The sequence below is a fragment of the Falco naumanni genome, chromosome 14, assembly GCF_017639655.2.
Source record: "Falco naumanni isolate bFalNau1 chromosome 14, bFalNau1.pat, whole genome shotgun sequence".
Classification (NCBI taxonomy): Eukaryota; Metazoa; Chordata; class Aves; order Falconiformes; family Falconidae; genus Falco; species Falco naumanni.
The window spans coordinates 13058819-13071575 of NC_054067.1; the positions used below are offsets into that span (position 1 = coordinate 13058819).

The window sequence follows — 12757 nt, forward strand, 5'->3', positions numbered from 1 at the left end:
GTCACACTTCCCAATTCCATCTTTCTCTGGCTGGTAACACTGTCTTCTGCCTGCAACTAACATCTCTGAATTTCATTCTGTCTGTATCTTCCTAGGACTGAAAGCTGAATAAAGATGTTCCCCCAAGGGTGTGAAGGACTCACACAGCACAGAGCACAGATTGCTGTTAGGGTTGTCTGAGCAGAGTGGGTTCAAGAAACACAGCTTGTAACATCCAGTAGGGTGGGAGGTACCTCTGTGTGTTACTCAAGCTGTGCCCGTAGCCAGGGGCCTGCTGGTGTACGTAGCCACTTGGTCTCTGCTGCATCTGCCTAACAGGATCCACCAGAGCAGGATTAGAGCTGGGGTGGGAATTCTGATAGGGCTGGCCAGAATAGGTAGGAGGTACCATCGTGCCTGACTGGGAAGGGTGCTGCTGAAGGCCTATGTGGGAGACGTAAGGTGTGTAACCCTGAAATGAAACAAAAAGCTTTTATCAGTCATGAGGTAAGGTACAAAAGAGAACTTGGAACACAGGACAGCAGCCTCCTGTAAATACTGTCACAAGGCTGCTCATCTCTGCTGCCCAGTAAATCAGGAGTGAGAAAAGCCAAGAGATTTCCGGATTTAGCAGCAGAAATGAAGATGCTGATGAGTGCTGGAGTCAGATTCCAGTCTTACCTGCAGTCACTGCCAGTTACCTGGGAGGGCTGCAGTCCTCCGTAGGATGGGGTTGGAGCCATCTGGCGCACAGGCTGCTGTCCCATTATGCCTTGGCCTTGCTGGAAGGCAACAGAGAAACACTTTTTTCAACATCTCCAAAGAGCAGAACACTGCTGCTTTCTTCTCAGCAGCTCCCAAACCAGGCAAGTAGCTTCACTGCTAAACCTATGAGGCTGCTGCACAGCATGCAGATGCTAACGACTTCTGCCTCACCCCAAGTTGGGACACAGAAGCCACCAACATCCCTACTATCCCACAGCCAGGATGTGCACCTCCCACTGCCCAACAGCCAGAGATGCCCCAGTTCACTTCACTGACAGCCTCCACCAAGTGTTAAGTGATACGGGCCCACAAAGCAGGTGGCAAACACAGCGCTGCACCAGAAGGACAGAGCAGAAATAGGGACGGGGTTGGAGAGTTCTGACTAGAAGGGACAGCCCCAGCAGACAGCTTGGGCTGGCTGTACTGTGGGGTCCAGCAACAGCAGGAGCACAGCACTGACTTACCAACTTTGCTTGAAGCTGCTGCCTCAGTATCTGTCCCTGGGACACTGGAGGCTGCTGTCTGTATACTGCTGGCTTGTAAGAGGGGTCAATGCCCATCATGCTCCCCATCCCCGGAGGCAGCACACCACTATAGGGAGGACGACTCTGAACAAGTTTCCCCAGTGGCATGCGTACAGGCCTGTAGGATGTATCCAGACGAGGGCCACCTGCAAGAGGAAGAGAAACAGTCTCACTAGTCACGTGCTATTGCTGAGCCTTGTAGCTCCAGAAGGACTGCTCATCACTGTATCTAGACACACGACAGGCAAATGGGGAAGCGTAAGAACCTGTGTAGGACGATCTCACAGAAGACGTTCTTACAAGAGGTTCCCAAAGAGGTGCGATATGCCCACCTCTCCTGTGCACCCACCTGCTGGAAGAGGCTGATTCTGAGCATAGAGACCCACTGGTGATTGCCCGTAAGCCAGCCTCGACATAGTGCTTCCTGACTGGTGATGCAAGAGATCTGTAGGCATACCAACTCCGTATGAAACCCCTCGGCTAGGACCCAACACAAAATCCTGCAAAGACAAAGAAGGAACAAGAAAGATTAATGTGCACTGGGAATTCATGAATGGATGAGGAGTATGAAAGGGCTGCAAAGTCCGCAGGAGGAAGCCTAGGATGTTGTCTGAGCTGGGCAGCCTATTTCCCTCCCCACCAGGGATTAAGAAAATGTTTGCCCTGCCCCAGGCTAGGGAAAGCAGGAGAGAACTCCAGCACACCCAGCTTAGAGGAAGCACATCCCATCTTCACCATTACAACGCTCTCAGGCTCCTCAGGAAGCCTCAGGGGAGTGCTCTGTGACTAGGAGGGGTGGACACAGGAAGTCCATAGCTGTTGGGCAGTCAATTACCTCAGTTTTGCTGGCAGATTGGTTACGTTTCTTGGTTTTGCTCTGTTTCTTCTTGCGTTCCTCAGTAGAGGTGGCAGGGTTGGAGCTCGTTTTATCAGCCTTGGCTGGTTCCGCAGCTTTCTTCTCTGGCTCTAAAGCCACAGGTGTAGGAGGCTCTTCCTCTTCAGGGGGCAGTGGCAACGGCTCCAGGTAGTAACTGCGGGGCTTGGGTTTCAAGTGTGTGTGGTACAGAAGAAGCCTCTGCTGCTCCTCAAATCTAGACACCTTGCGATCCACTCGGACTGTCCCAAACCATCCCCAGGAGAGGGGAGCTGAGTGCTTTAAGCCCTCAAACAGATCCCAAGGGGAAATCTTCTGCTTTGTAGAGACTTGCAGACCCTTTAAAGCAAGAGAGATAAGAACCTCTAAGTCCCTGTTGATTCTCCTACAAGGGTACAGGAAACTATGCTTTCTTCAGGCTCCACCCCACGTGTCCCAGTAAACAGCCTGAGCCCTTACTAGTGGTCCCTGCTCTTCCACATGGCAAAGCAGCGACTTCTAAAGGTTTTCATAAAAACCTGCCCATTTCCTTCATCCTATCTCTGCCAGTCTTCTGCACACTGGCACTGCCCAGTAACTCACATCACAGGGATTATGGGTTTCTCTTTATGTCTTACATAGCCGTAAGTACAAAACTAAAGTTTAAGTAACTTCTCAGGCCACAGCAGCATGTATCGCCGAGCACTAACACGCAGCTTTGCCCTTTCAGGACACAGTTATGTGCCAGCTTGTCTGTGTGCAGCCAGTCACTTCAAGCTCAGCAGGCAACAAGGCACTGCATACAGATGCCTCCCAAGCTGTACAGACTCAAGGTATCAGAGGACAAGGTGACACCTGCACTCAGGAGCTGTGATGCAGACAAAAGAGCTTCACTTACCTCCTTCTTGAAGATGGAGTCAAATCCAGCTATTTTATTGCCTTTGGTGTCAATGAGGGATCCCTGAGGTTCACAGGTGATGACATCTCGGGTCTGCTTGGGAAGCGGCAGTAGCTGTCGCACCTTCTCCAGGCTGTCAGACTGCCGGTCCCCCAGCTCTTTCTGCACAATTGGAATAAAGACTTGAAGAATCGCTCAGGAAAAATCATCCAAAGTCCACCTGTGCCTCTTCTGCTGCCAACCTCCACCCCTGAATTACCTCTCACCTTTGCACCCTTCAGCTCTACAGAGCTGTCAGGGACACCATCACTGTTTCATCAAAACAGCAGCAACAGGCCAAGTACCATTCATTAGATACAGGTAAATCTGCACAGTTGGACAACCACAATACAGCACATACTGGTCTCCAGAGACCTGGTGTCCCTCACCCTGAGTTTCTTGACAAGATTCATGTATGCCCGCTTGTTCTCCTCCATGCTGCCCTGAGAAATGCTGGACATATCAGCAGCCAGGGTGCCATTGATGAGAACACTCAGCATGTCCAACACTGTGGTGAAGAGCTCACTGTTGGTGAAAGTGGAAAGGTCAAAGTCACCTGAGAAGCAGATATAAACCCTCTGCCATCATAGTAAGACCAAACATTATTAGACTGCCTACAAGTTAGAAGTGCCAAGTGCTCTTCAGACTAACATCCCACACTAATCCTCCTTTTGCTTATACACCATGGGGTGTTCACACCTGAGACAAGTGCAGCATCACAGGTTAAAACTGGCCTCCTGTCTACCCATTCAGCTTCTTCAAAAAGCAGGTCCAGATTCAACTCTCCCCTGCTTATCTCTCTGTATCTGGAAAGTCAAGTTTGCTCTGGATATACCAGAGTGCACTTGGATACTAGGACCTAAGTTGTGTGTAGCCTCTTTTGGCTGTCACAGTACTTCTGACAGATCATCTAGAGACAGCTAGCTCACATGAGAAAAGGGGCCATGTTAATGACTGCCTCTCCCTTGGGAAGTGTATGGATCAGAAGTCAGCCAGAAAGTTACTTGTTTGACTGCATGTCCACGGTGCCACTGCTGATGATGTCCAGGAGAAGCACAGCCCACTCAGTTGTCTGCTGTGTACTGCGTTGAACTGTGTCAAACATTCCCCCCACCTGGCAGAGAAATGTAGTTTAGTCACAAGGACACCATGAAGAAACGTAAGATTTAAAAGCGAGAAGGGAACCTAAACCAGAGCAACAGCTGTGCTACAGCAACTCCTACTGAGAGCTGAAGGACACTGCAGTCAGCAGGACAAACCTCAGGTGCAAGTAGCAGTGCTGTGGACTGCAAAAGCATTGAAATGGGAAGGCACATCTCCAAAACAGAGACCAAGGCTGTGGATTTCATCCAGGAAAAACACAGCAAGGGAGTTTTTTCATGCACCCTATCCCACTCAGGACTCAAGGCCTAGAAGCAGCACAAATGCCTCTCCTACTTCCTTGCCTCAGAACATATATAGTCCCTCCAGTGTGTGCATGTTCCAAAAAAAGGAAAAAAGGCAGACAACTCCTCACCCCAGATGGTTAAATTCTTTTTTCTGCAACTGCTCACCAAATTCAGCCGTAGTTTCAGGGCCTCATGCATCAGCTGCTTGGCTTTGCAGTCATCTTGGTACTGATCTTCCCGCCAATTGGTAACAATCTAAGAAATTTAGAAGAGAGGACAGACCTCACAAGCTGTACACTGAATTCAGTTTATAGAGCAGCTGGTACTGCCTGCTGTCCAGTAACTCAGAGATGGTCAGCTCAAGCACCCTATATTAACCAGGATAAGATCTTTTCCTTACTGAGCATAAAATCAGGCAGACGACATCCCCAAGGATGTGCCCAACAGCCTGCCTGCTGGAGGAGCAAGCCCTTAAGGAAAGTGAGGTGAGAAGCAAGACACCTACCTGCTGCACCTGACTGTACAGAGAGGTGAGGAGGCCTTCCCGCTGCTCATCCTGTCCTTTCAAGCATGTTAGCACCAGTGACAGAAATGGCTGCTGGCTCAGGAGGGACATGCTGCAGAGAGAACAAAGATGGAGCTACACAGCCAGGCTGGGGGATCAGCACAGCAAGCATTGCCTGCCCTTTCCTCAGGACTCACCTCTTCTGCTTCTGGCGGTCCCGCTCTTTGCGGGACGATGACCCCAGGTGTTGTCCTTTCTCTAGTTCTTCTCCAGCAGCTTTCAGCACGTGGCCCTGAACTGATGTTGGAAGCTTGGCAATCAGAGGGGCCACCAGCCACACTCCTGATCTCTCCAGGGAGCTGTGACAACACAGGAGGAAAAAGCAGTTTGCAATCCAGCCTATGATTCCAACTCATCTACGTGGCAGCTGCATGCCAGGACTACACCTACCTGAGGATGGGTTTGGATTTGTTGCTGGCAGGCGTAGCACTTGCTGAGCCACTGATACTGTTGACTCCATTGCCAGCAGAGCTAGCAGAGCTGGTCTCTGCTGACTGCTGGAATACTTCAATGGTGGCCTTGGCTATATTTTCTAACAAGGAGTTCATCTCCTGGTGATAGGGAAGAAAAGACAGCCAAGTCCTTCTCCGAGAGCACCGACAAGGACTGCACATTTCAACACAACTCAGTACAAACCCAGTTTGCCAGCTTCCCCGTGGCTGCTGCTTTTTGGGTCTCACGCTCATTGCATCCTTCTCATGCGTGTCTCTCACAGGGCTGACTCCCTCTTCATTTACTTTCTTTCTATTCCCACTTCTGCCAGGCCACCTCCCACCACCTCACAAGCAGCCACTTCCAACACTGGCAACACACATCCCTGTATGGTCCCTCTGAGCAGACACTCACGTTGTTTGCTGTCTGCTTAATCATGAGCTGCAGCTCCAGCGAGGACTGCCTCATGGTCCACTGGTCCAGATTCTGCAACACACACACATGCATACTTCATATGACTCCTTATTTCTGTTTCATGTCAACCCACACCCTCAGCTCCCATTGCTAATGAGTGTCAGATCCCTCAGAGGGCTGCATTTTGGCCAACCCTACTCTAATGCTACATTAGGCAATTACTAGGACACTCTGCCAGATTCTGCCAGGAGCCTGCACCTGTAAGATGCGTTTAATCCTCTGCCGCTGAGGATTTTCTCCTTCCTCATTGTCCAGCAGCCGGTGTGGATAGCAAATCAGCTGCATCAGCCTCTGGGCTTGAGTGCTGCTCAGGACAGGATCCTGCAAGTCATTGCTGTCTTCACAGAGGGACTTCAGGCATCGCTCACCTACCCACTCCTGCAAGATGAAGGCAGAGTCAGCGCAGTGAAACTGATGTCTGATTCCAGACCAGTGCCCCTGCTTTCGATCTCAGAGAGATGAAAGGAACACGTAAATCTCATAAAAACCTGATTAGTGCACAGTTATGCCTGATAATAATTTCTCTTCATGAACTGTACTATCCTGATTCAGCATGTGTCAGGCACAGCACAGCAATCGCAGCAGAGGAAACATCAACTTCGACAAGTCAGCAGCAGTGAAACACAGTAGCTGCTATTTCTTTTGATAAAATATTGGTATGATTTAACAGTACATAGTCACTGCCATGCCCAGGCTTCATCAAGACTGCCACTTGGGCTCAAAAGATCAGAAGGGATCACTGAAAATTATTTGGTCTATTTCCTGCACAACAAAGCCCTGGAGCTGTCCTAAATTAAATAATTCAAGGCTGCAGCTAAGGCTAAACTAGAACACGTCTTAGAGAAAAGCACACCCCTTAATTCTTAAATAGTGATGGAAAACACACTGCCATCCTTAGTAAAAACCAATGACTTTAATTCTCAAAGACTGGAAGGGTAAACAACTGACTGGATGCAAGCCACTTAAAGTCACAAATCATGAGAAGGTAGACAGAAGAGTCAGACTCTCAATTTCAGCTGGTGGTACCTAAGCGTACAATAATAAAGGCAGCAGTTTCCAAAACAAACATGAGGTAGGCAGTACTTCACGCAATTTACAGTTAACTTGCAGCATTCGTTACTGCAGGATTTTTCCATATTGAAAATCAGGCAAATTCATGAAATTAGAATCTACAAAGGACTGTTGTATAAGCACTGCTGCAGCTGCAGAGCAAGCCTGATCAGAGAGCTCTTCCACTGAGAAGTGACAATCAGAGAAGAGATGAGAATCCAGTTCATGAAGCACAGGTGCTGGTGCTAAGCCTAGAAAGCTGGGAACAGTCCCTCTCAGCAGCAGTTCAAGCACTAGGTAAAGCACAAAGATTGGGAAAGCTAAATCTCTGGTTCGAAATCCTTGTGAAACCACAGCCTAGATCTTCACCTTCATCCTAGATGAAGTTTCCACTTTCCCAACACACATGACCTGGTGAATTCTCCAATGCCTACTGCATTTCTCCCCTTCAGTGTTGCTACATCAAACTTCTCTTCCTTGCATACATAATATGCACACCCTCGGGAAGACCCTTTTTGCCACTTGCTCAGCTTCCTACAATTCAGATGTCATCTCTGATCCACTTTATGGATATAATCTCACAAATAAGTATGAAGTAAACTATCATCTTCAACCTTGAGGGACTTCTAACCTCTCTTAATCCCTGCAATGTGTCTTTACAAAACAACCACCTCCACAGGCTTCATACTACTGAAACAGTGTCTCTCATTTGTCTCTTCCCAGGAGAGCACTATGAGCATATTTTCCAAGCACAATGGACAACTCTACCACCCCAATCACCAGATTCAAGTTAGCAACTTTGACTCAGTCCTCCCTCTTGGTTCCCACTGTGGTTTATCGCAGCTCTATGAAATTAACCTTTTCAAAAGGCCAGTCACAATTACATTTATTAATTTAAACAGGCTAAAGGTCAGACCAGCAATTATGTCATAATCATACACACCCAAGAAACAAAGCTTGAACTTAATTCTGTAGTCTGCTCCTTTTCTCTACCCTGTCATGATGAAATCTATTATAAACTATGCATCTGCATATGAGATGCAACATCACAGTCTGTAGTTATGAAGGCATTCTACAGACATTCAGAATTAATAGTCCGAGTTCTGCAGCATCCATTGCTCACACTGGAGGTGTTAATATTAAACACGTCATTTTACAGCTCTTTACAGCTGCAGGAATCCTGCAGGAGCTCTGGCACGACTTGGTGGTACTCACTGTTATCTGCTGGAATACTCACTCCTATATAGCCAGTGCTGCCAACAATTGGTACAAATAGTGATACCTGACACTGCTACTCCCTCCTGTATACACACACACACACACACTTTCCACCTGCTGTGAGTCCTTTCTACACAGACTGGGACCAGCAAGGGAATTATCTACCTCTATCAATGTTACAGTCAGGTTTCAGTAACACTAAGTATGTTGAATTTATGCTTATAAATAGGTGACTCCAATTCTTCTTTCATAGGCTGGTAACATTACTATATAGCAAGCCAATTACTAAACCACAGCACCACAAAGCATGAAGACAGCACAGCACTGATGTGTTGTGTTTACACATTAATAATATGGACTGCAGGTTTCAAATTGCAATATGGACTACAGGTTTCAAATTGTAGCTCTATATCTTTCCTGCTGACAGGATAAATTTGCAACTGAGGCCAAGAACACCCTTCAACACCCGCTTTCATACAGTAGTGCTAACAGCCACTTCACTTGGCAACCAAGTACCTTATTAGCCAGGTTTCAGTTCCCCAAATGTCAGTTTTTTACAAAGGAACAGAAATACTGGTGCTATCACATTAGGCTAAGCAAAAGATTTTTGTTGTTGTTCCTTTAATTAAGTAAACAGGGCACTGCAAAGCCCAGGGATACATTAACAGCCTAGCTGCAAGCAACACTTAAGCTGCATTCTGAAAGGCACCATTTATCACTTCAACAAACTGTCTTTCTTGCGCTTATCTTCTCTGCCTCCAGCACACATCTCAGCAAACCACTCCCAGCACTCCCCTCCTTGGACATGAGCCCCGTGCTGTTGCCAAAGCAAAGGGGACGTGCAGTCCCTGCATACTGCGACACCTAATCCTTGACAACTGTTTGTGGGTCTATTTTTTTGTCACGGTGAGCAATTCTTAGCACCATCAGGCAGCAGAATCATCACAGGTTTCTTGACTGATGTTTTGAAGAAATACCTGCCAAACCCAACCTGCCGAAAGTCATGTGGGATATATCTGTCTGCAGGGGGAATAAGGACAAACCTAGAGATGGGACAGACTCACCTGTTGACATATACTCCTTAGCACATACTTGGCATAAATATCCAAACTAGCCGTTTCTACAGTTACTACCCGACTACCAGCCTTCCTGGTGCCCAGCTCATCATCCATGAGATCGTCAACACCTCCAGGGTGGGAAAAGCCAGAGCCTTTCAGTTCTGCATCTCCTATGAGAAAAGCACAACTGTCACTTAATCATCAATGCTAAACCTAAAGCAAAACATCCTGAGCGTTCATAAACTCTCTGCCATGATCTCTCCTGCAGCTAAGAGATACAAAGCTTATTTACAGCTGAATCAAAGGGCTTCAGACAAGCCACATATCCACCAAAGCAGATCCCTGGCCATCGGTAGAGCCAACACATGCAATACAGTGCCTTTCTCCCACCACACTAAAAACATTCTTACAGGTTCAGGCTAACACAGGTACGCACCCAGAACAAAGACAGCCTTCAGCACTGCAAAGACCGCTCCATCCACAATACGATTTTGGGAAGCTGCCAGTAAGTGACGGTCACAGGAAGAGCGGATTCCCACCGTGGGTTTGTCTGCAAAGAGGACAATGGGGAAGGGCAATATCCAGTAAGAGAGAAAGGCGCAGGCTCCAGAGCTGACTGAATTATGTGACAGCTAGTACCGTAGAATCCAGCTCAGAGAATCCTGAGGCTAGTCCTTTTCCAAACTGTAACATGGAGTCAATTTAATTAAGTTTCACAAAGCACAGTGCCAATCATGCTGTGACAACTGAACCATGAAATCAAAATGGGGCGCAGTGCCTGTGTCATGAACTCCAAGCTCCAACAGGACCCTAACCTAGAACACAGGCTGGGATTAGAGATTTGAGCTATCAGGATACTTATGAGGAGCCAAGAACAGAGCTTCCTGGACTGTTTCCATCATCAGACAAAAAGGGAGCGCTGTAAAATAGCAGTTTTTGGCACCATGTTAAGAGGCTATACAAAGCTCAAGACATAAAAAAAAGAAGTGATCATTACTCTAATGGCTTAGTGACAGCAAGGCCACCTCTACTGGCTGGCTTCCTGCCTCCAAGGGCCTCCTCCCCAACTTGCGGGGCTACCATGGAGTGAAATAAATGGAAGGATATTGTTCTTTGTCCTCTGCAGAAAGCAGTGTATCAGGCCTTGCCTGCTTTATTCAGAGCAAGCAGGTCATGACTCTAATCATAGGGTCCAGTATCTCTTTTCTTAGGGTGCAAGAGCCTCAGTACTTTCACAATAAAGGCTCTACTTCCATTCACTTACTGCCATCTTGCTGGCATGGGTTCAGCTGTGGAGTCTTAAACAGATGGAGTAAAATCCGGCAGGTCAGACGTGCTCCCGGTTCTGAGTCCTGTTCACTGCAGGCTATGTAAAGAAAACAGTCAGCTGAGATTTCTTAAGCACTGAGACAGCTGACTCTCAATCCAAAAGCTATTCACAGTACACTGCCCTGGAGCAACCAGTTGAGAAGCTGCAGCAGCCTTATTGTATTTACAAATATAGAGCATGTGCAGCAATTAACATGCAAGTGAGCAAATCCATCAGTATTATCCCCAATGAAATGCACTACATTCTGCTTGCTCTGTCTTCCCAGCTTCACCCTGTCAGAGTCTGGATGCTGCAATCCCCAGAGCACAGCTAGGAAGGCTGGTGACAGAGTAAAGGCAGAGTGAACCAGGCACTGTAGGCCCAACTGGTCAGCTGGCCGCTCTAGCCAAAGTGTGAGCTGAACCATACCAGCAGTGAGAGGCGGACTGCTGGAGTTCAAAGCTGAGGACACTGGTCAGACAGCATGGCTGATAATATCTCCATACTCATTTCAGCTCCAGAGAGTAAGACACTGAAATACCTTCACACAACCAGTTTTTGATAGAAACCAAAAGGCCAGAAACTCTCCAAAGCAAAATGTTCAATTCTTAAAAGATTGATACCATCAATACCATAAAAGAAGTATTGGAGGCATGTTTCACAACTATGGGCTCACAAAGTATCCATTAAGCACAGGCCTTTGGGCTAGAACTGAGACTAAGACCAGCTTTCTGCAGGGATGCACTTACCAGCATTGAGGAGTGAGGGGATAGCAGCACAGCGAATCAGGTCCTCCAGCAGCAAGCACTGCCGGGCAATGAGAATGGCAACAAAGGTGGCCAAGGAATCATGGAAAGATAAGTCACTGACCTGGAAGAGAGGAGATCAGCCAGTGATCACAACAGCCTCTGCCTCATTCCCTCTGTCAGCAATTCCTCAGCTTGCCTAGGAGCTGGGGGGTAGAAGGGCCCATAACCCCAGGTCAATGTCCATGATCAGCCCAGGCTGCAAACACCAAAAGGTAGCCCTGGTATTCAAAGCCTTTCCCCTGTCCTCAGAAGACAAAGCCTCCATCCCTTGTTCATTTCTGCCTTCTCCCAAGGGATCCCTCCACTCCTGCTTCAATTCCTTTTCCCCTTTTGAATGTTTGCACTTGCATCAACATTGCAGAGGAGGTCATTGAAGCCACAGGTCCCATTATTGGAGGAACAGCACAAAGCTTTGAGCACACCCAGCCACTCGGCGCTTAGAGACTTGCAGTAGCCAGTTAGCTCAGCACACAGGATAGCAATGTCGTTCACCCTGTTAAATAAATAATGAAAAAAGCAGAGGGTCAACTTTGCTACTAATGCATGCCATCAGGTGAATGATTCTCTAAGGGATCCCAGCCTTGGCTCCTTCCTCACACCCCAAGACAGCCAAGGAATGGCTACTGGCTTTCTTACCCTCACCTGAAAATTTTACTATCTCAGTAGAGCCATGAAAGTTCTGCTTCTCACCTGTCTGGATCGTGGTGTCCCACACATACATGCATAAGTGCATTACAGACAAAACTGTAACGGTTGGCTGGGTTTTCATTGAGGCTCTTTCCCAGGTTGGTGTATGTAAAGTTATGTGCAGATGGATTTTCAATAGTATCAATCATGAACTCTGGTTCCCATAGCATATTGGAGTCAGATGGCTCAACATTGCAGTAGATTGTGTTCTTCACCTTGGAGCAGAAGTCACTAAACAGGACAGGAAGGAGAGATTAGGAACACAAAAACCTAAGATTCCACTGAACTCTGACAAGCAAAGCAATCCTGTGCAAGGCAAGCCCTCCCTCAGCATGAACGTGGAAACTCAAGATCACTGTGTACCAACAAAGTCTCTTCCAAAAGAGTGAAGCTGGTTCTTTGTTGGGGAAGCACCTGGAAGTTATCCAGGCAGCATATATCCACCACTACGAAAAGTTTAGAAGGGAACAGGGACAATCCTGTGAGTATTATTTTATGATTAACAACACTAAACTTAATCTGCCAGTTTAGTACTCGTCACTATCACTGTGCCTTACTACAACAACCTGCAGCCAACTTCTATTGTTACATGCTGAATAACAGTTATATGAAAAGTTTTGCTATCACCACTCATACAACTCCCAATATACAGAACAGTACGAGCACTAGCCGAATCCTATGAGACTCCTCAGGGAGGGATCACCCTCAA

The 12757-nt window shown here is 47.5% G+C and overlaps 1 protein-coding gene across 4 annotated transcripts in view; it reads right to left on the reverse strand.

Annotated features, from left to right (window-relative positions):
* Nucleotides 1–12757, reverse strand: part of MED12 (mediator complex subunit 12) — a 36478-nt gene that overhangs the window by 6089 nt on the left and 17632 nt on the right. For all 4 annotated transcript variants that reach the window (XM_040614020.1, XM_040614018.1, XM_040614019.1 and 1 more), the window contains exons 21-40: nt 12052–12279; nt 11710–11854; nt 11302–11422; nt 10508–10609; nt 9680–9793; nt 9250–9413; nt 6116–6295; nt 5858–5929; nt 5402–5562; nt 5149–5310; nt 4952–5063; nt 4612–4701; nt 4063–4172; nt 3448–3583; nt 3020–3181; nt 2104–2481; nt 1618–1768; nt 1209–1414; nt 681–761; nt 234–451 (exon numbers count right to left, since the gene is read on the reverse strand). In XM_040614020.1, the coding sequence (XP_040469954.1) occupies nt 234–451; nt 681–761; nt 1209–1414; nt 1618–1768; nt 2104–2481; nt 3020–3181; nt 3448–3583; nt 4063–4172; nt 4612–4701; nt 4952–5063; nt 5149–5310; nt 5402–5562; nt 5858–5929; nt 6116–6295; nt 9250–9413; nt 9680–9793; nt 10508–10609; nt 11302–11422; nt 11710–11854; nt 12052–12279 (3093 nt within the window). The remainder of the gene's footprint in view (nt 1–233; nt 452–680; nt 762–1208; nt 1415–1617; nt 1769–2103; nt 2482–3019; nt 3182–3447; nt 3584–4062; nt 4173–4611; nt 4702–4951; nt 5064–5148; nt 5311–5401; nt 5563–5857; nt 5930–6115; nt 6296–9249; nt 9414–9679; nt 9794–10507; nt 10610–11301; nt 11423–11709; nt 11855–12051; nt 12280–12757) is intronic.